Source organism: Polypterus senegalus, chromosome 5 (assembly GCF_016835505.1).
Source record: "Polypterus senegalus isolate Bchr_013 chromosome 5, ASM1683550v1, whole genome shotgun sequence".
Classification (NCBI taxonomy): domain Eukaryota; kingdom Metazoa; phylum Chordata; class Cladistia; order Polypteriformes; family Polypteridae; genus Polypterus; species Polypterus senegalus.
In genome coordinates this window covers 69962747-69985950 of record NC_053158.1, presented here as the reverse complement: position 1 = coordinate 69985950, position 23204 = coordinate 69962747, and the positions used below count along the sequence as shown (strand labels likewise).

Here is a 23204-nt window from a genome sequence, read left to right as displayed (position 1 = left end):
TACATATTAAAGAATAGAAAAATGAAAGACACAATTATAAAACAAAATAAATCAACATTAACATCGAATAAGAGTAAGGTTCAATGGCCAGGGGACAGAAAAACAAAAACTCCAGACGGCTGGAGAAAAAATAAAATCTGTAGGGATTCCAGACCATGAGACCGCCCAGTCCCCTCTGGGCATTCTACCTAACATAAATGAAACAGTCCTCTTTGGATTTAGGGTTCTCACGGAAGGGCTTGATGAAGATGATGGTCACGTAGACTTCTGCCTTTTAATCCGTCCATTGTTGGAGCATCATGAAGCTTTGAGTAGGTGCAAAGAAACCGGAAAAAGAAACAGAAAAGAGAGTAGGGGTCAGTATGGATTTTAGAGCCACCATGAATAGTTATTATGATGAATTGAACATACAGAGTATCAGGATTAAGTTAAATTAAGATTAAAATGAAGTTATAAAAGGCCATGTTAAAGTAATGTGTTTTCAGCAGTGTTTTAAAGTGCTCTACTGTATCAGCCTGGCGAATTCCTATTGGCAGGCTATTCCAGATTTTAGGTGCATAACAGCAGAAGGCCGCCTCACCACTTCTTTTAAGTTTTGTTCTTGGAATTCTAAGGAGACACTCATTTGAGGATCTGAGGTTACGATTTGGAATATAAGGTGTCAGACATTCCGATATATAAGATGGGGCGAGATTATTTAAGGCTTTATAAACCATAAGCAGAATTTTAAAGTCAATTCTGAATGACACAGGTAACCAGTGTAGTGACATCAAAACTGGAGAAATGTGTTCTGATTTTCTTTTCCTAGTTAGGATTCTAGCAGCTGCATTCTGCACTAGTTGCAAACGATTTATATCTTTTTGGGTAGTCCTGAGAGGAGTGCGTTACAGTAATCTAGTCGACTGAAAACAAACGCGTGAACTAATTTCTCAGCATCTTTCAGTGATATAAGAGGTCTAACTTTACTTATGTTTCTTAAGTGAAAAAATGCTGTCCTAATGATCTGATTAATATGTGATTTAAAATTCAGATTACAGTCAACAATCACCCCTAAGCTTTTTACCTCCGTCTTGACTTTTAATCCTAATGTATCCAGTTTATTTCTAATAGCCTCATTGTATCCATTATTGCTGATCACTAAAATTTCAGTTTTCTCTTTATTTAACTTGAGAAAATTACTATTCATCCATTCTGAGATACAAGTCAGACATTGTGTTAGTGAATCAATAGAATCAGGGTCATCAGGTGCTATTGATAAGTACAGCTGTGTGTCATCAGCATAGCTGTGGTAGCTCACGTTGTGCCCTGAGATAATCTGACCTAACGGAAGCATGTAGATTGAGAATAACAGCGGACCCAGGATAGAGCCTTGTGGAACACCATATTGGATATCATGTGTCTTGAGTTGTAATTCCCACAACTAACAAAAAATTTTCTCCCTGTCAGGTAGGATTCAAACCAATTTAAGACACTGCCAGAGAGGCCCACCCATTGACTAAGGCGATTTCTAAGAATGTTGTGATCAATGGTGTCAAATGCAGCACTCAGATCTAAGAGGATGAGAACAGATAAATGGCCTCTGTCTGCATTTACCCAAAGTCATTTACTACTTTAACGAGTGCAGTTTCTGTGCTGTGATTTGTTCTAAAACCTGACTGAAATTTATCAAGAATAGCATGTTTATTTAGGTGGTCATTTAACTGCATAATGACTGCCTTCTCAGAACTTTACTTAAGAAGGCAGGTTAGAGATGGGTCTAAAATTTTCAAGAGCTGAGGGGTCAAGATTATGTTTCTTAAGTAGGGGTTTAACTACAGCAGTCTTAAGACAGTCTGGGAAGACCCCAGTATCTAGTGACGAATTTACTATGTCAAGAACATTATCAATTAGCACGCCTGATACTTCTTTGAAAAACCTTGTTGGTATCGGGTCAAGGACAGGTGGAGGGTTTTAATTGAGATTATTTTTGTAAATCAGGTAAATCTATCCTAGTGAAAGAGTTTAATTTGTTTATAACAGGATGCTGGGGTTTAGGAGGATCCTTAGTGTTGGGGAGATATACTATGTTATTTCTAATATCATTAATTTTTGATTGAAAATACAGCGACAGCCTCACAGGTTTCACTGGAAGCACTTAGGAGGCATTCCTTTGAGCTACCTGGGTTTAGTAGGCGATCAATTGTAGAAAATAAGACTCTGGGATTACTAGCATTGTTATTTATAATCTTGAGAAATAGCAGCGTCTCTCAAGACGGACAGTGTTATTGTATTCTGTTATTTTGACTTTTAATATTTCATGGTGGATAGTAAGTTTAGTCTTCCTCCATTGACGCTCAGCTCTACGGCATGTTCTCTTTAAATCAGACACTCTTTGGGTCTTCCATGGTATAACAATGCTAGAAGATTTTTTCACTGTCTTTTCAGGTGCAACTATGTCAACAGCAGCTCTCACTTTAGAATTAAATCTTTCCACCTTACTATTTACATTGTCCTCGCTATTATAGCTGGCACTATAAACGGACTGATTGCTTAAAATGTTTGTAAGTTTTAAAGCTGCTGCCGAATCAAAGAAGCGTTTTTTAACAATATGCTTCTCATGAGTGTTTATATCATTATTTCTATATTAAAAGTAGAAGAAAATGGTCTGATAGACCAATATCAATGATCTGTTTTATATCAACTTTCAGTCCTTTAGTAATCACTAAGTCTAATGTATGACCTGCTTTATGTGTAGGCTGATTTATGAGTTGTCTCAAATCAAAAGAATCCAGGAGGTTCATAAATTCTTTTACTTTTAGATCACACTGATTATCTATATGAAAATTAAAGTCGCCAACTATTAGGAGTGTGTCATAGTTAGTAATTAAAATTGACATTAAGTCAGAGAATTCCTCAAAAAACGACGCGTTATATTTAGGAGGTCTATACACGGATAGTACTAGAACTTGAGAATCTCCATGAATAACAACGGCGAGATACTCAAAGGACTTGAACTTACCAAAACTGACATCTTTACATTTTAATCGCTCGAGTAAATGTTAGCCAATCCCCCTTTTCCCTGGCGGTTTGCATGAGTAAAACTGTAATCCGGAGGCAGATTCGATTAAAACTGCGCTGCATCTGAATTAAGCCATGTTTCATTTAGTGCAATAAGATCTATTTTTTTTTATCACTAATAAGATCGTTGATAAAAAACGTTTTGTTAGTTAAAGCTCTAACATTTAATAGTGCCATATTTAATGTTTGGAGGTGCAGAGATGAGTACTATGTGCGTTATTGTTATTTGGAATAGGAACTAAATTATTATTATTAGCCGCTCTGTGTGTATTTTTGTTTAATCTGTGATCTGTTTTATAGTTTTAATACATTGTTCCTCTAAAATAGTGATTTTAATTAGATTATTGGAGTTTATGCCGTATTTCCTAGGTTTTCTACGTGCATTGAGATTGCTTATTACAGTATTAATGGTGTGCACTTTAACGGAAGACTCTATTAAACATTCATCATGTCCTGGCACAACAGTATTATTTCGGAAGGGGTTAAGAGCAGAGATAGATAGTCAAGAAAAACGAATTACCTTGATATGTTTTGCGCCAAACTGTTCAGATGCAGGCCAGGAGAGGACCCGGGCGCCGAAACTGTTCGGATGCAGGCCATCACGCTTGAAGAGACGCGGCCTTTCCAAAAAGAGATTCCAATTGTTGATGAAACCGACATCCTTCTTCTTGCAGAAACCCTGTAGCCAGTTGTTCAATCCCAGCAGACGACTGTACTACTCGTTGGATTGTCTGAAGAGAGGTAGTGGACCCGAAACGAAGATCTTTGCCGATGGGGTCCTCTCCCGTGTCTTTAATCAAAGCTGCAAGTCAGCCTTCAGGATTTCTGATTGTCGGTGCCTTATATCGTTTACCCCGGCATGCAAGAACGATTGATCCAACTGCCCTCTCCTTGTGTTTCTCATAGATCTGCTGGCGCACGCCTCATTATATCTCGGACACGAGCACCGGGAAAACAAGAAACAAATGATTTTGCATTAGGGCATGCGACATTAAGGTTTCTAACGATAGAATCACCTACCACTAATACATCACCAGGTGCTGAAGGCGAAATGGGGACGGAGAGGGTCAAACCGGTTCTGAGATAGAATGCTCGCCTGTGCCGATGGAGGTGCTCTGGCCTTGAACCCCCGCCTGCATAGCTGAAATCCCCGAGGTCAGCAGCGCGCCGCCCTACGAGACGGGGGTGAGGTCGGCACAACCCGGGGTTGATGTTTTGCCGTTTCCAGATGGCAAGGACGGTTTATCCAACAGCCGGGCCTTCAGATTTCTCAGGTATCTCCGTCGGGACAGGAGTTTCTGAATCTGTTCATCAAGTGCCTGGAGTTCCTCAACTACGATTTCAACGCGAGTTACCCCACTGTCGGCCATTTTCTGCTTCGTGCCCTAGGAGAAATGAGAGAGAGAGGTTAGGTGAGAGAGAGAGTACAAGAGTCAAATCTAATACTCTAGCTCTATTTCTCTCTCTCTCTTGCTCGCTCGCTCGCTGCACAGGAAATGCACAGGGAGAGACTGAACATGTACAAACCGATAGGGATACTGGCTTGTTCGTATACTGAGTGTGGTTGTGAACCGAGGCAAAAGTTTTGGCAAACTTTTTGGTCGTGAACCGAGTTGTACATAAACCGTGGTTGCACTGTACTATTGCTTAGGCTGTTGTGATCTAGGACTCCTGTTCATTGCTTTTTAAGTAAATGAAGGATGTACTTCATAGCAACTTGCCGTAACTCAGATGAGTAGATGAGGATGCAAGCAACTATTTGCTGGTTTCTTTTTGAAGAATCTCTGACCAACATGAAAGTTGTATTATTTGTAATGCTTTGTATACCAAACATCGAGGGTTGAAATTGACTTTTTTTTTTTTTTAATACTACATGTTAAGTGATAATACATATGACAATAAATTACATCAATAAAATGAGCAAAGTGCAATCCAGGGTTATTTATTCATGTAATACATACAACCTTGAAACGGTTAGGGGTGCTTTCATCACTTATGTTGTAGTCAATCCATTGGTGGAAGTGTTTGCATCTGTAGGAGTGTTCATAATTAGTTTTATTATGTGCCTTGACAATGGGAAAAGCACTATATAAATGTATTGTTAATTGTTACACAGACTGTTAATGCAGACAAGCTATTTTTTGCCTCAAGATTCTGCTGGAAAGTGTTCCTGCTGTTTCAAGTAAAGTGGCATCATGGTGGTGCTTATTTTATCCTGAGGGCATACCAAGTTGCATCTTTTGTTCAGAACATGTTACAAACAGAACAACTAAGGAACACTGCATCTGAGTGGATAAAAGTAATTAGTAAGTTCTGTATTCTTTTTGGTAGACATTTAATGATGAGGTAGATCTAATTTTAGACTTTCACACCAATACGACGACATGAGTTTTAAGTGAACTTGGAATAAATCACCTTTGAGGCATTGTAATAACATTACCAAACCCATGCAGTGGTTTGTTAGACAACAAAATAAACTCTTGCATCCTGAGCTAAAATGCCTATGTACTATCGTTTCCAAACCATTGTGTAGACGCTTTTCACAGTACATGAGTAGTGCAAATAATTATTCATTATCTACAAGCATCTCGCACCACACTAACACCCTGCCCAGACTATGGTATTGTATATATTTAATGTTTTGAAGATAACGTTTGGGACATCACACAGACATCAGCTAGACCACTCTCACAGGTATGAACACCCCCCTTATGGGTCAATTAGGACAGAAATGATGATGTAACAAGCTACCCTGATCCTTGCAAAGTCATACATACAACATACCTGTTATTGTACTTGGCTGTTTTTTTTTTAATGTCATTTTATCGTGTATGTTTGAGGTAATTCATAAACATGTCGCAATTACCTGCACATGCAAAAAAACTATCTTGAGCAAATGAGACATTTTCATATGCATATGAGATTTTAACTCATGTATGTGTTTGATATGGCTACTTTTTTTCAACTTGTGTTTCAGGCTTTCTATATTGTAACAATTAAGATTGAAATGCTATAAAGTAGCTGGTAGAATAAACTAAGGCCTTTACTACCCAAACGATACTATTTTAAACTTTTTGTTATGATTTTATTATTAAGGTAACTTATAATGGCGTAGTCTCTTAATACATCTAAATACTGACTGTTAAAGTGGCAGCAATGTTTTCAGTTTCAGCAACCATAAACTTTTAAAAGTTAGTGTTGGATGAGTGTTGTTTAGCACCAGAAAGGAGGAAGTGGAGTGGAAGCAGGAAGAATGCAGCAAGGTTTTGGAATGTAGATAACTGAAGATAAAATAGGAAGAAGACAGACTATCTGAGGTTTAATTTTGAAGTTAGCCTACAGACAGAACTGTTGAAAAGAGTGGATAAGTTTTCATATCTAGGGTCAGTGGTAGCCCAAGAAGGGGATTTTGATTCCGAGATAACCTGCAGAGTGCAATGTGGATGGAACAACTGAATGAAGATATTGGAAGTATAGTGTGATTTAAAGAATTCAAATGAAGATTACAGGTAAGGTTTTTAATGCCTGGTGCTGATTGAGACATTGGTAATAAAGGGAGCACAGGAGAAGATGTTGAATGTGGCAGAAATGAGAATGTTAAGATGGTTATTTTGCGTTACAAAGAATTACAGAATGTGAAATGCGACAATGGAATGTATAAAAAGTAGGAGAGAGATGTAGGAAAGCCGGTTAAAGCAGTATTGACATGTCACTAGGAGAGACCATGAATATGCAGGGCAAAAGAGTAATGGAAGAGAAACAAGGGGAGGCCAGAGCAGAGGCAAATGGTAAAGTTAATTTAATATTTGAAGGAAAAGGACTCCTGCTGCTTCTAAATTTTGTAATAATCTTGACTAGTGTCATATACAAAACATTTTTAACCCTCCCTCAATTTCCTCAATTGTCTTAATACTTTCAGTGGCATGCAAAAGTTTGGGCACCCTTGCTTAAATGCCTGTGAATAGTTACGTCAATAGTAAGTGAGCAGATGATTAACTGATCACCAAGAGGCATAAAGTTAAAGATGACGCATTTCTTTTCAGCATTTTAAGCAAGGTGTGGAACGTGGCCCGGACACAGACAGATGGACAATGGTTTGTCACCCAGCACACACATTTATTATATACAATATTTACAGGTTTATAAGTCCGTGCACAAACCCAGTGCCTTCAGCACCGATTCCCCAAAGTCCAGGCCTCACAGTCCAGTGCCTGTCTTCTGGCCACCTCCACTCCTATCTCTACAGACTCCCGTCTGCTTCCACCCGACTCTTGACTCCGACTGGAGGGAGGCGGCCCCTTTTATACCAGCCCGGATGGGCTCCAGCTGCTTCCCGACACCCCTGTGTGGCTGAAGTGCTGAGGTCCAGGGCTCTTCAGGCACCGGGGCGCCCCCTGGTGGTGACCACAGGCCCCTTCAGGGTTGAGCTTCCAAGCTCTGCACCCGTAGTCCCCAGTGCAACCAGGGCAGTCGCCCCCTCGTGGTCTGGAAGAGGCACGAGCCCTCCTCCGGTCCTCCTGGGCGTCCCGGCTGGGTACCACCCCCAGCCGGCCGCCACAAAGGTTAGTGTATAGTTTTTGTTTTTTGCAATTGTACAGTGATAACAGAAAAGCAGCACCAATCAAAAGGTTGGGCACCCCAAGATCTCTGAGCTTCCAGATAACTTTTACCAAGGTCTCGGTCCATAATTCGCTCATAAAGTCTATGGCGTGGTCACAGTCATTGTTAGGAAACCCCAAGTGATGCAGATTGCAAAGATGTACAAATTACATGACGACTCAAACTTTTTCCCAACAGTTGGCAGCCATGGGCTTCTCTAAGCAGCTGCCTAGCACACTGAAAAATTAAAGTAATTGATGCTCACAAAGCAGGAGTAGGCTACAAAAAGATAGCAAAGCGGTTTCAGGTTGCTTTTTCCTTAGTTCGTAATGTTATTAAGAAGTGGCAGTTAACAGGAACAGTGGAGGTGAAGTTGTGGTTTGAATGACCAAGAAAACTTTCTAAAAGAAGTGTTCATTGGATTGTTTGGCAAATATGTCCATTTGAATGCAGAAGGCCTTCAGGTAGATTTAGCAGACTCTGTTCTGGTGGTGCAGTGTTCTACTAGGCAGCGAAAGCTGAGCAAATATAACCTTCATGGTATGGTCAGCAGAAGAAAATCTTTCTTGTGCCCTGGCTACACAATTCAGTGCCTGAAGGTTGCAAATTAATGTCTAAATGAGCCTGCTGTATTTTGGAAACAAGTACTGTGGACTGATTAATTCAAAATGTTACCTTTGCACACTGTGGCCAAAAAGTATGTTTGGGGGTGAAAAAAGGCTGCCAAATTCCAGGAAAAGAACATCTCTCCAACTGTTAAACATGGAGGTGGATTGATCATACTTCCGGCTTGTGTTACAGCTAGTGACACAGAGAAAGTGTCATTGGTACAGGGGAAAAGGGATTCAAATACAGTGGAACCTCGGTTCACGACCATAATTCGTTCCAGAACTTTGGTCGTGAACCGAAGCAGTTTCCCCCCCCATAGGATTGTATGTAAATACAATTAATCCGTTCCAGACCGTACAAACTGTATGTAAATATGTAAAAATATGTAAAGATTAAGCACAAATATAGTTTATTACACCATAGAATCCACAGTGTAATAGTAAACTAATGTAAAAACATTGAATAACACTGACACAAAACACCCAGGCTCCCTGATCAGCTACAGGAGCAGGCTGGCTCACGCGCTCTTTCTCTGTGTAGCGCGAGCGCACAAACACACACACACACACCTATCCTGTCAGCTGCCCGCGCTCTCTAATCTCTCTGTAGCACGTGCTCGCGCAGCATTTTTTTAAAAATGACTTTTAAGCACAGCAGAAAAAAAATCCGAAGCGCTTGCAAAAACCAACTCACAAGCAAACAAAAAAGTAAGATTGCAGGAGATCACGCTATTAAACCTAAAGCCTGATCGCTGTAAACAATGTTTTTAAAATGAGTTTTAAGCACAGCAGAAAAAAAAACATCGCACAAATCCGAACTTCATTTAAAAACCAACTCACAAGCAACCAAAAAAGTAACATTGCAACAAATCACACGATAAAGTCCTCCATGTAAACAATTTTTAATGAGTTTTAAGCACAAGGAAAAAGCGAACATTTGAAAAAGAGAAATGTAACATTGCACCTAATCGCGCTATGAAAAACTCCATCTGTAAACCTTTCATGAGTTTTAAGCACAAGGAAAAAAGCGAACATTTGAAAAAAGAGAAAAATAACAACAAATCGCATTATGAACTAAAAAATGTACTTTTGAAAAATCCGTAATACAAAAACCACCAAGAAAACTAACCTTGCATGAAACGAGTTCTGGCATAAAGTGTTTTCCTTCAGGTGTTTTCTCTCTTGTGATTTCTTGGGTTTCTGGTGCTTTTAGCTGTTTAGCTGGTGGGAGTGAAAGCCTCATGCAGCCATTCCAAAAAGAAAGTTCTTGTGACCCTCCACATTACTGGCAGTCTGGCTTTGTTTACATTATGCTGCTTGAAAGCACGAGGGTTCTCCGATTGGTAAATGAGTAAACTGGTAAACAGTTTTTCCACCTTTTGTAATTTCTTTCTTTACTTCGATTTCAATTTTCTTCAAAACATTTTTCTGACCACTCTCCACTTGCTTAGAAGCCATAGTTAACTGCAAAAGCACACGAAATACTGTAGAGCACAAAGAGAGTGCACGTCTTATTGAAAACAATGAACAAGGAGCGGCTTTGCTTAAATGAAAAAGCATGGCAGCTCTCTTTCTCTCTCAGGCTGCCTGTGGGGGGAGGGGGATGGTTTCGCTTGCACTACAGCCTACAGATAGGCAGGCAAACACGTGCAGCAATCTCCTCCTCCCCCTCCCTAGCAGGCACGTGCTCGCTCGCTCTTGCTCTCTCTCCCTCTCTTTCTCTCTCTCTCTTTCAGCTCAGCTCAGACAGGCAAGGGAAACTGGCTTGTTCGTATACCAAGTGTGTGGTTGTGAACCGAGGCAAAAGTTTGGTGATCTTTTTGGTCGTGAACCGGGACGTTCGTGAACCGAGGTTCCACTGTACCAGCAAATTCTGGAAGCAAACATTACATCATCTGTTAAAAAAAAAAAAGAAAAATTGTTGTAGGATCCATTCTCTTTTTAACAATATCTTTCGAAACACACCTTAAAATCTACAGTGGAATACCTCAAGAGGGGCAAAATGACAGTTTTGCCATTGCTCTCACAATCCCCTGACCTGAACGTATTTGATTTAGGTCTGGGCGGTGTGACCAAAATTCTATATCACATTATTTTTCAAAATTATACCAGTTTCACAGTATTCAACAGTATTTTTTTCCCCATGCATGAGTGGATGTTAACCACATTTTCCACTGCAATTACTGCAGTAGACTGGCTAAGAATAACCTATTTCACTGTCATGAGTATTGTGTGCACATTAACATTTTTTTTTGTACAATATACAAGTATTAATACAGGTTTGCATGGCCCCATAAAGTGATGGTTTTCAAAGGGGTGGCACTAATAAAGAGAAGGAACCACATTGCATGACAGTTGCAGTCAAAATATAGAACCTTTTTATTGAACAAATTTTGCAAACAACTTAAACTATAATTTTAACAACAAATTTTTAACCATCCAAAGAGTCATTTAGACTTGGTAAAATATTCAGAGGTGCTTGTCAAAAGTTGTATTGCACTGAACATGTCTTAGAAAAGGAGTAAAGAGTAAATATTTTTTGTAAACCATCTACACTTTCTGTTAATGTTATCAATCTCTATCCACTGACACATTAGCTATATGGATTGTAATGGTGTTAGTTATCTCAATCCACTGCTTGCTTTTTTTTTGTTGTACACAGTACTCCAAAGCATATTTGTGGCTAAGGTGGTGCAAAAATTGCTTGTGTTGCCACCTCCAGTGACAACTTTAACTCCACAGCATTTGCAGTAAATAGTTGTTTGGTCCACATCTGATCTTTTAAAACCAAAATCCAGACAACAGATGCAGCTCCTTTTTTTGGCAAAAGTTCTACTGTGTCATCATGTTCAACTTTATCATCTGCTACAGCTTCAGTTTCGGAATGTTCTCTGTCCATTTTCACCGCTCAATACTTCCACTAACACATTTACTCCGCGTGTTTAGCGTTGTAACAGTGAAAAGGGTCCCCCCCTTAAACAGTTTCCCACTGAGCCACATTCCGAGCGTTGTTTAGGCTATTTAAACCGGTATTTTGGTATAAGAAAAATTCATATCATAACAAAAATAAAAAAAAAACGGTTTTCGGTATAAACCAGCATACCTCCCAGCACTACTGTGAATAGATCTGTAAAGTGCAGTGCATGTAAGATGGCACAAGAATCTTGCAGTTTTAGAAGCTTTTTGCAAGGACGAATGGGCGAAAGTACCCCAAGTAAGCCTTGAAAGACTTTTAGCTGCCTACAAAGATTGTTTATAAGTTATAATACTTGCCAAAAGGGGTGTTACGAAGTACTGACCATGTTGGGTGCCCAAACGTTTGCTTCAGGACCATTTATTATTTTGGTATTTTGTACCTGTGATGATGGAAATATAATCTTGTTTAAAATATTAAAGAAATGTGCCATCTTTAACTTTATCCCTTTTGGTGATAAGTTCATCACTATTTGCAATATCACACATTTTAAGCAAGGGTGCAAAAACTTTTGCATGCCATTGTAAAGTTTCTACCAGTTTGCTTTTAGGCTTTTTTTTGTATCTGCTCAAAATTTGAAACACTAATATTAAAATTTCACTATTTTAGTTTTTAAATATGCACTTCTTCCAGAATAATTAGAATGTAATATAGTAAGGTTACTAGATCCTAGTGGTTCAGTCATTATATCCTCTGAATTCTATTCTGATTATTATGAAATATTAAATCTAGACAGGCTTCCCCTCCAGTTGTTGCTGTAATATACTGTTTGTAAAACCAGTTATTTATTTCATCCAGAAATTCCTGATCTTGTGCTCCATTAGCCCAGTTAACATTTGTCTAAGTAATGTCCTCAATGACTATTCTATACCCTTCTGATCTTGCAGTTTTTAATATTATTAAGAAGATGTAAATTGATACTGTTGTCCGCATTAGAGGATTTGTAACATGCGCCTAATAAGGTTTTGCCTTAAACTAACCTGTGGCTACATATAAATCTGTGTTCTCATTTAAGGCAAGCATATTTTAATGTATTACTTGCTTTGGCTTTTTAACAGACAAGTAGACCTTTCAGTGTTATCTTGTTTATATGTATTTACAATACACTTTTTCAGCAATTTGGCAATACTGATTCAGTGGATAAAGTGTTGGGCTTTTCTAAGAAACATTGAAGGTTCACTGTTCCAGTAGACAAACTCATATTTCCAGTACTTCACACCTGTAAGATTTCACCATGGTTAGAATTTTCTGAAATAAAATAAAATAAAACTAACTAACATAAATGAATGTTACATTTCACTTTAAGATCACAGGTTCAATTCCACTCTGTTGCTAATGTCATTTCTGTCAAATCATCTTCCCACCCAAGTCAAGGTTTTTGTAATGTGCTGAGGACTGTGTGGCATTAGGGTGGTTAAAAAAATACACAAAAAATAGATTGACACGATTTTATTCAGTATTGCACTAAAAAGTGAAAAATAAATTTTCTTTTTATACTAAGATTTTGTTGGTCAAGTGTAAATAATAATAAAATCATGTAGCACCAATAAAATTAATGTAATTAAATTAAAATGCATCAGACTACTTTTTCACCTCCTTTACCACTCAGATTTCCACAACACTTTGTTATACAGCAGCTTCAATTTATACATTAATCAGTATGAAAACCAGCACCCACAGAATGTCCCCTTGGGGCCAGGGTTAAGTAACCCTGCTCTACAGAGAGTAGAATATTTTGTTGTGAAATACATGTTTCAAATGTGTTTTTTATATAAAAAAAGCAAACACTTTCTTATGTATATTTCTTTTTTAATTTTTTTTGCACTAAAAGTTCTTGTATTTACTGCCATTGTTTAAATATTTGTATATCTAATGCATTTTAGGGCAAGGAAAAGGTTTCAGCTTTCAGTAAGACACCAAAGTTGGACAGAAGTGAGCTTTTAGGAAAAGAAATGAAACAAAAATCTTCAATGAAACGTAAACTTCCTTTTACTGTTAGTCCAACCAGGAATGAAGACAAGGACTCTGATACAGGTAAGCCTTGACATTTTGTGACTTAAGTGCATTGCTATCTTTAAATGACTTTCTTTTTTGTGGGAAGTTCCTGCAATGTTACAAATTTTAAATAGTGAACCTTGAAAGCACATTGATAAGCTAGTGATGGTGTGGTTATTTTAGTTAGTTGGTTGTAATGGCCAGATTGAACTGTGAAAGTTACCAGGCAACTTAAATAAAATCTACAAGGCACTCAACAGCCTTTGCAAAGAAAAAAAAAATGAAAATAAGAGGGCCAGGATCGTGGCACAGCTGTCCTCCTTGTCTAGTCCATCTTGATGTATGACTCAGTGACCCGGATGCAAGAAGGTTGTGCAAGTTGCAGGCAACCCGGACATCATATTGACATACACACAATGTTATCAGGTCCAAGTAAACTTGAATTTGATGTTTTACAGTTGAGACATGAAATATAGTGCATTTACTGTTAAATTTATTTAGGGTTTTTCAGAAAGATCCCTACTGAAAAAGCTTGCTTTTTCATAGTGCTGTTATAAGAATCTAACTGATGAATAATATAATAAAGACAAACTCCAGGCAAGCTGTTTGTGAAAATGGGTGGAATGATGCATATATATATTGATGGCAAGTATGCTCCATTACAATGAGATTGTGTTTAATATGAAATGCTGCAGGACTTGTAAAACGGCTGTTTTTCTCAGGTCATCAGAATTGTGAATGATTAGTTCTAAATAACCCTGGCATTCCTATGTTTTTACCAAGAGCTTTTACTTTTGTTTCCGGTGTATTCAACTGGCCATATCTTGATTACAGTATTAATAACTTTTTTATAATGTATGTTGATTGAAATTGTTGCTGTTCTATGTATTTAACATAGTTTTTGTATATAAATGTATGATTTAGTATTTTGGTATTGAAGAATTTTAGTTCATGCAAGCGCTGTGAGCCTGTACTCTGTGAAGAACAATAAACAAAAAAATTTAATTGATTTTTTTTAAAACAATTGTCTGCACTTGTCGTAGAGTGTCTTAAAAAATTTATATTGCATTTGTACACCCAAACTGAATCTTGGCTACATTTATTATTCAGGGGAATAAAAATTTTCAGTTTTCAGAAATGCTGAGTGCCACTTCCAGAACTAATGTTAATGATTTATAGCTTGAGGGTTTGCCTCTTATTTGGATACGGATCAAATATGGGGGAGAAGGATGTTTACTCTTATAAAAGACACAGAGACTCAGTGCCCCAGTTTTGATTCAAAAACAAAGGAGAGAGGGAGAATATTTTTCAACTCTTACTGCATCAAATGGAGAAATACTGTATAGGGAAAAAATGCTATTAACACTGGAATTCACGAAGCCTACGAAAAAAGTTGTAATTCCAGGCCATCTTATCTTATTCCCGTGCACCTCGTCAGCAGCGTCTTTGTTTTGCAAAAGTGTCAGTCAGCACAAGCAGCCTGCTATCCCATTCCCCCACCGACACAGCTGAAGTTCTCCTAGATCAAGTCTTTTTTTGTGGACGTGAGGTGCCTGGAGTTGTATAGGGTAAATAATATATTGTCATTTGGAATACATATATTTTATGTGTGTTCCGTGTCTCCAACGAAATGTAGAATGACAGAAATTTGTGGCAAGTAATATTGAACACAGAATTATTTTTCTTGTTATAGTAAAAAGTAAAAAAATATTGACATGAAATATAATGTGTGAAGACTGAAGTTCAAATATCAAATACTTTCACAAAAGGTATAACAACAAGTGCTCCTTTATTCTAGAATATAACCAAAGAAAAATAAATTACTCAATTTACATGATATCAGTGGGTAAAAATGAAGTCCATTTATCATCTACATGGGTGGGTTAAGATAGAGGCTGTAGGTTCTATCCCAGGTCTTCCCCACATTTTACGTTTTGAGTAGCATGCTGCTGCTATTACTGTTATATACTAAAAATATATAAATTTTATTTGAGTCTGTAACACCTGTTTTAAATTTTTGCTACTTGTAAAAAAAAATTTTCAGTTTTATTCTCTGCCGTGTTCACACAGTACACGGTTGCCTCTCCCTCTCTGAGTTGATGGCGTTCATCTCCATTCTTTTCACAAGAGCAGTGATGACCACAGTTGGTGCTGTGGTTGATGCTTGGTCAGAAGTATTTTGTTGTACCGGTAATCAAAGATACGATGCCCCGTGACCACTGTTGGCGGCATTTGCATTTTGACCACAAAGACACCCTTGCAGAACAGGTGAAAAATGACAGATTTGCATGTGCAATACTCCTATTTAGGAAAAGATCCCAGTCATCCCATGCGAGGACTTTCCAAGACTGTGGTCATAAAGCCATTTCTGGACAAAGGCAAAACCGTAACAACTTCTTCACATCGCTTACGCTGGCTAATAAACTGCTGCACTGCAACACAGCTATAATTGGCACCATGAAGTGGGATGGGATCTGCCACCTGCAGCTAAAGTCACTTCAGTGCGTATGTAATTCTCCACTCTAGTGTTTACATCTGGCAGTGCCATGTTGACAGTGTATGCGTCCAAAAAGAAGTCTGCTACATTCCCAGTACCATGCACCATAACGCAGAGATTGTTTGCTTTTTTCCCATACCAATCTTTTCCATTGTTTAAATGAAAAATCACGTTCAAATTACATAGCGTTTTCAAGTAATTGCGTTTTCATGCATGGATGTGTGTGTACATGCATTAGAGAGGCAGATACAGGTTTGATGATATTCAAATGGTTACTGGAATATAACATAAACACTTTTGCAAAGGTATACCAAAACAAGTGCACTTTTATTCAAAAATAAAACTGAATTAAAAAAAAAAAAAATCAAGTAACAAGATATCAAGAAGGCATGATTCACAAGAGTTTGTCTGCTTATATCCCTTCAGTGCTATCTTTTACAAGTAGCAAAACTTCATACCGGCTGTTACAGATTCGAAGCAAATGTATGTTTTTTATTATATAATAGTAGTAATAACAGCAGCTCACTACTCATAATGGTAAATGCAGGGACGACCTGGGATCAAACCTGCAACCTCTTGATTTAGAGGCAGCCGTTCTTACCTCTACACCAACCATGTAATTGATATTTGGGTTCAGTTTTTACATATTGACAGCAACATGTACATTGAATAATTTTTTTTTTTTTATATATATATATATATAAATACCTTTGATATTTGGACTTCACGCATTAATTTTTACTATAACATGAAAAAAATTCTGTTTTAGTTATGTGTTCAACATTTCTTGCCTTTCATTTCCTGTCATCCTCATTTACCCATATAGTATGTATTCCAAATAACAATATATTACCGTATTTATTCCTGTACCACGTGCCCTCATGTAAGACGCACACCCTAATTTTTGCAAACAAAATCAGGGAAAAAATCTTTTGCCCCGTGTACGACACGCATTGTGATTGTATAGGAAGCGAGTGAAGTTGGAGTAAGACACCAACGTGAATAACTGTAATGGAGAATAATTGTCTCGTTTAATTCTTTCTGCACATGATACAGTATATTGTACTACCTGTAAGCAGTACCTGTACTGCAGAACGTTCAGTGTCTGGCACACCATGCTGCGAAAGGTGGGAATGACGAATTGCCCTGTGAAATGAGAGAAAATAAAGAACTGTATAGAGACAATCGGTAAAGGACTGTAACGGCAAATGGAAAATTATTGTGCTCACCAGAATATTCCAGTTTATTCATCATCTTCCGATTCGCTGCTAGTTTCGCCACCGCTACTGACGTCCCATACAGTACACCGCTGCCTCTCTCTGCCTCCCGTGCGTACCGAGACACTCTTGTCTCCGACTGCATTAACAGTAGTGTTTGAGGGGTTCTCAAAATAAACTACCATTTGATCAGCATTACCGATTTGCCCCTTTAAATACATTTTCTGCTGCCTCAACTGAATAACGAATTTTTGGAAAGCTAGCAGCTTTTCTTCATATGCATCTGGTAGACACTGCAAAATGGTCGTGTGGCGTCTTATTGATAAGCCATTCCTTCTCATGAACCGCGTAACCCATCCGCGGCTTGCTTTGAACTGAGTGATGGGTATTCCACGTTCTTTCGCTATATCACGAGCTTTCACCTGAATCATTTCCGTAAACATTGCATATCCAAGCTGACGCCTGCCTTGAATGTAATCACCGAATGCAACTTCAACTTGTTGGAACTGGGCACGTTTTCTGTGAAATGCCCGTCTGTTTATGTTGCATGACGAAAGTTTTTTCTTCTATGACCGATCTCGAACATATGACTCTGGAACACACCGCACTTGCTACCTGCTGCCCGATTTCCTTTCTTCTCTGCTTCCAAAATCACTTTTAGTTTCTCTCCCGCCATGAACGAGCGTAAACGCTTACTATCCATGTTGAATGACGACGCCAAACTGATTCAAAAACAAACCTACCGTATTCCTCGTGTATGACACGCACCATTTCTTCGTGTATGACGCGCACCTGATTTTCTTATGCTTATTTTCAGGAAAAAATGTGTGCGTGGTACACTGGTAAATACGGTATTTACCCTATACAACTCTAGGTACCTCACACACAGATGAACAGACTTGAGCTGAGAGAACTTCAGCTGCGTTTGGGGCGGGGGGGATGATGGGATCGCAGGCTGCCTTTGCTGATTGACACATTTGCAAAATGAAGATGCTGCTGACGAGAATTTAAGATGGCCCAGAATTATGACTTTTTTCATAGGTTTCAGCAATTCTAGTATTAATCATTGACCAGTCACAAACTGCTATTTCAATTTCACCCAGTTGCTTGTTACTCCTATAAAATTTTGATGAGTGGGTGGCAATGGTCCTTCTTAGAGAGATGGCAATGATAAATAATTAAATAAAGCAAAGAACATGTTTTTACAACAAAATAATACATACACATTTTCTTTGAATTAGAAGAAAAGCATACCTTAAAGACATACGTACAAATATTGAATTGAATCACATTTTCTAACTTGATATAAGTACATTGTAACACTATTGCTTGCTTTGCAATTGTAAGTTACATTTTTCAAAGGAAGTGAGAATTACATCAATGTTTGCTATAGAAGCAAGGGATACGGTTGTATTATTGCTTTAAGACGATGTCAGGTTTACGTCTACAAATAAGTCGTAGCAAGTAGATGTCATATTTGAGGAATTCAGTTGCTAAAATCTTGCCCCTCCACAGTCGCTGCAGCAGTCATTGTATGTAAAATACAGTGCGTGATTAATTACAAGATTGTTTGAGTTTTCAATATTCCAAGTTCCAAGATGTGCCATGGATGTAGGGTCATTTTGGCAGTAAGTTGATGCAAAGAATGTCAGAATAACAAAAGATGCACTGTGCAATATGCTAACAATCAAAAACCATTGACAACTTGGTTTCAGCGTGACCATTTCAAATTCCATAGCAGTTTAAAAGATTGAAGTCACTTTGCTTCAAGATTTGATGCCACGGTGCCTTTACTACTCCCTTCAGAGTCATGGGAGAGTGCAAGTTGCTTAGATTATTTAAGCAGGTGATTGAGGTCAATAATTTTAAATTGTAAGGGAAATTCAGTTTATAACCAATAAATGGTGTTGCCTTAGTTTGCATAGCCCACAAATGTACAACATTGTAAACAGGCCATCTAAACCAAGTGCACACTTCATTTTCTTTTAATCATGTAATTTTTCTGCATTTCCGGTACCTAAAGTTTGCATAAATGTCTATATAAAATATGACCATGCCTTCATTTCAGCTCTGTTGATACTGGTAAACATTTTGCTGGAAAACTGGTAAACATTTACTCAAATCTATTGTTTGTGTACTATACTGTATCAGCAGTCTGAACAGTTAAAATACAGCAAGTGCTGAAATTATTCTTAGTTGCTAATATAAAATGGAACAGAAGACATCTCAACATGACTAACTTTGTTACAGAATGCCAAATGAAAGGTAGAAAACAAACTGTAGGAAGAAGAGTAAGTTGTCCTACTTCTTAGTGTTGTCCAGTTTAATTGGGTGAATATGTGATACTGTATAAACTGTTCTTTATAGACTGTGCAGTCAACACTGTGAATTGGTAAAGTACCCTAGACAGTATTAGTGTAGAGACAATTGTACCTGGCAGTGCAATACTAATGCTTATATAACTATACAGTACAACTGATTCATTCAGTGGCATGCAAAATCAAGATAATTTGATCTAAGTGTTTTTGCAACAATACATGGAAAGCAAAATGGTACATTCTGTAGCAGATTTCTTTGTTGTAACCATCTTGCACATAACAAAACACAAAAACTTAGTACTGTATAAAGAAAAGAAGTTACTTCTCTGAAAGCTATCAACATAGATTGACAATAGATTTCAAGTAGTAGTAAAACTTTCTTCAAAAAAGTACTTCCTCCTTCAAAGTAATACTTATTCCATTCGTACAGAACAGATTTCAGAAATGCTGAATTAATTAATATTGAATGAAGTAATCCAGTATTTGCTGCACCTGGTTGATTTGTTCTAAATTATGATCTACATTTTCCTTTCATCTATCTTCTGAAGCATAAGGTTTTGTCTGTCCCAGCAGCACTGGACAGTAAGAAGGAGAACACTTCAAATGTGGCACCAGTCTATTATGGTAACTACTGTATATATTGGGCCAACTTGCATTTACCATTATGACTACCATTGGCATAGGGGATGAAAATTTACTACCAATAAGTAATAGTACACATACTGTGACAAAGTTCAGATTCTGTACAGAAAATTTGACCTGGAGATGAGAACAATACTAATTACTTTATTAGTTTGTCTCTCTAAATTCCAACATTATTTGTCTTTTTTCTTGAAGAGATGTTGTAGGATTTGCATTTAAGGTATATAATTGTGTTTTGTGATGTGAATGTCCTTTACATCTGCGCCTTTCCTCCTTGACTTTCATCTGTTTGGAAAATATTTTCTGTCATAGTTTAGCTTGTGCTGTCAAACTGCCTAGGATTATTTCTCCTGATGCCTTGCATGGGGTGCATATTCTTCCCTGCTATCGTCCTTTTCCAATCTTTGTGCTTGCACTGTAGATTCAGATCCAGGACACACAAATGAAACATGGGGAGAAAGATTAATCCCTCCTTGCAGGACTTATTCAGGTAAAACTACTTACTAAGTCAAAAGTTAATCAGTTCTGTTGTACCTTTGCAATCCTTTCCCTCTGAGAAAACCATTATTGTTCAATTTTAGATTGTCTATTGAAAGAGTAGCATTATACACTATTTTGGAGAATGAGAGGGATTAAGTATTCTGTTTTTGTATTCCATTTTTCATGAACTGATCTTTAAATTGTATTTGCAAACACTTTGCAGTATTTTGTAATGTTAGAGGGTGTAGAATTATGAGGATTTGAAAGTTTGCAGCTTTTCTTGTATAAATTAAACAATTATATTTAAAAATGTACTTTTTTCAGAAAAAGATGGACCAGAAAAGAAGAAAGTTAAGAAGGAAGCTGGAGGCAAAAAATCAACACCTGTTAACATTCTTTTTGGTTATCCACTATCAGAACGCAAGCAGATGGCACTTCTCATGCAAATGACTGCACGGGATAACAGTCCAGGTCATACCAACCAAAATTTTCTTCTGTACTTGCCCTTAGTTTCTATTTTCATCATTATTACAATATTTAAATGTGTCAGAATATAACTTAATAGAAACATTTTTTTTTTTTTTTTTAAGTATACACTTTTATGTCAGTCAATCAAATTTTGTGTATTTGGTTTTTGTAGTAAATTCTGTTGTACAGATATTTGAGTATATTGTTTTAAATATTCAGCGAATCAGTACTTCCTGTAAAATGCCTTACTATACCTGCTACATTCGTTAGGAGGGTCCAAGGTTATGAGGGTGGGAGATTAAAGGTTGCAGTAAAATTTTAATAGGTATTAGTCATAACCAGCTCACCAAGGCAGTTTTTGTAGCGAATGTACTGTGTTCACCATTGATCTTGTTTTTCTGAATATTTTATTGGAATTTTGTCAAGCAGCCATCATAGACATAATGTCACTTCACAATGCTCCGTGATACTTTGCAAGGCCAGTGTGACATCACAGAGCTGTTGCTGTAGTTTTTGTTTTTTTTAACTGAATATATCAAAACAGAACAAATGAGCTCTTGGGAGAAGGTTGAATGTATGTTTTGGTTACATAATTACAGACGTCACTTAAATAATAGGTATTTGGGAAAGCTCTTTATACTTTTATTTTGCATTCTAGTGCTGAGGTTTCACCTGTTAGCATGTCTCCACTCATATCCCAATCCAGGTAGTTCATTGTGTGGTGGTTGTAGCAACGTGCTGTAATCAGCACATGCACCCAACTTAGTTGTGTTTTTAGATTGATTTGTTTAAAAAAAAGACAATAGTATGTACACATAATGTGGAATAATTTATTGTATCTAAACATAAAAATCTAGACAGATGTAACATGCATGGATCTTGCTTGTTTTTGTTTCTCTAAGATTCTTCTTGGTTCTTTCAGATGTGCAGGGGGTTTTGGTTTGTATCTTATTTTTTTCCTTTGGGTGCAAGAGAAAATCTAGGGCTCACCTGTGCTGTCTGCACCTCTGTCTTTAGTGTGACATCTTAGGTAAACGAATAGTTTGTAACCTCTTTATTTCAATTAAACAGTTGAGTATAAGAAGTTGCTTAAATGTTATACTATGAGAGCATTGTTTGTTCTCTTCATAAACAGTTTATTAACACCATTATTACTGCAGTTTATAAAATACAGTACTTTGATTGTTTCCTTATTAAGACTGTCAAATTTGCCAATGAAATACAATTTAAATAAATATATGAATTTAACTTAATGATTCTGGGTCTTGCATGTATGTTTACATTTGTGTTTTTACTCTTCATTACTATAGTAACAGTAAAAGTGGTAGGAGCAAAAACAAAAACCACCTCATCTAAGCAGGAAAAAATCATAGCAGTACTTTGGCAAACATTATGTAAATATAAGAGATGTCAAAATCCTGCACAGGTGCAGCAGGCTTCATTGTCTTCCGTTTAGAACGGATGTCACATTATTGAGAATTGTTTAAAATCTGCTTAGAGTATGCCTGTTGATCAAAAAGTAGAGCAGTGGAGTGGAGAAACTGTTCCAAATTACATTGTGGTAGACATGTTCTAGTAAGACTCTTGTAGATACAGTGAAGTTTGTGCTGATGTTGGAACACACAACTTTTGCCATGAACGGTTGTTCTTAGTCTATCAGATGGTAAGTTGTTGCTTTGCCTGGTAGTACTTTGCCTTATACAAAAGCTTTTTATAAGATGTGGAAGTTTCCTATGTTGCTTAGCCAATTAGTAGCACAACTGCTGTTGATATTGTATGGGTTTAGCAGATAATATCCTATCTTAGATGAGGGTTTTCACTTATTTTGCTTTCATGTTGCATTATTGGCACAGAACCCAACATTTAGAGTAGATGAGGAGTAGAAACATTAATTTTGGATATGCCTAGCTTAACAAGTTTGCAAGTAAAACAACCTAATTTATCACCTAAACTAACATAACCTATTGTCTACTAAGCAGCAGTAGTAGTAGTAGGCTTTTTGACATTAAAATGAGCATCTCTGTATTTTTAAGTCTATCTGTTCCTCTTTAACAGTATTCCTGAAGCCTACAAAAAAAACTCTTAATCCCGGGCCGCCTTAACACTAGAATTATCAGAGCCTACAAGAAAACTCGTAAATCTGGCCCACCTTAAATTCTTTCTCACCTCTCCATCAGAATCTTTTGTCCTGTAAATGTGTCAATAAGCAGCAAGCAACCTGGTATCCCATCCCCCTGCCCACCACCGCAGTTCAATTCGCAAAGAAGTTTCTCAGTGTTTATCTTCGAGTGAAGTGCTGGAGCTTTATAGGGTAAAAAAGTACATCGTCATTTGGAATACATATATTTC

General features: G+C 37.4%; 1 protein-coding gene across 2 annotated transcripts in view; it reads left to right on the top strand.

Annotated features, from left to right (window-relative positions):
• The window catches only part of ankrd12 (ankyrin repeat domain 12), a 215646-nt gene that overhangs the window by 131943 nt on the left and 60499 nt on the right, over positions 1-23204 (top strand). The window contains exons 3-5 of one of the 2 annotated variants that reach the window (XM_039754777.1): positions 13122-13272; positions 20329-20397; positions 20712-20858. In XM_039754777.1, the coding sequence (XP_039610711.1) occupies positions 13122-13272; positions 20329-20397; positions 20712-20858 (367 nt within the window). The remainder of the gene's footprint in view (positions 1-13121; positions 13273-20328; positions 20398-20711; positions 20859-23204) is intronic. The other variant, XM_039754778.1, reaches the window with a different exon arrangement.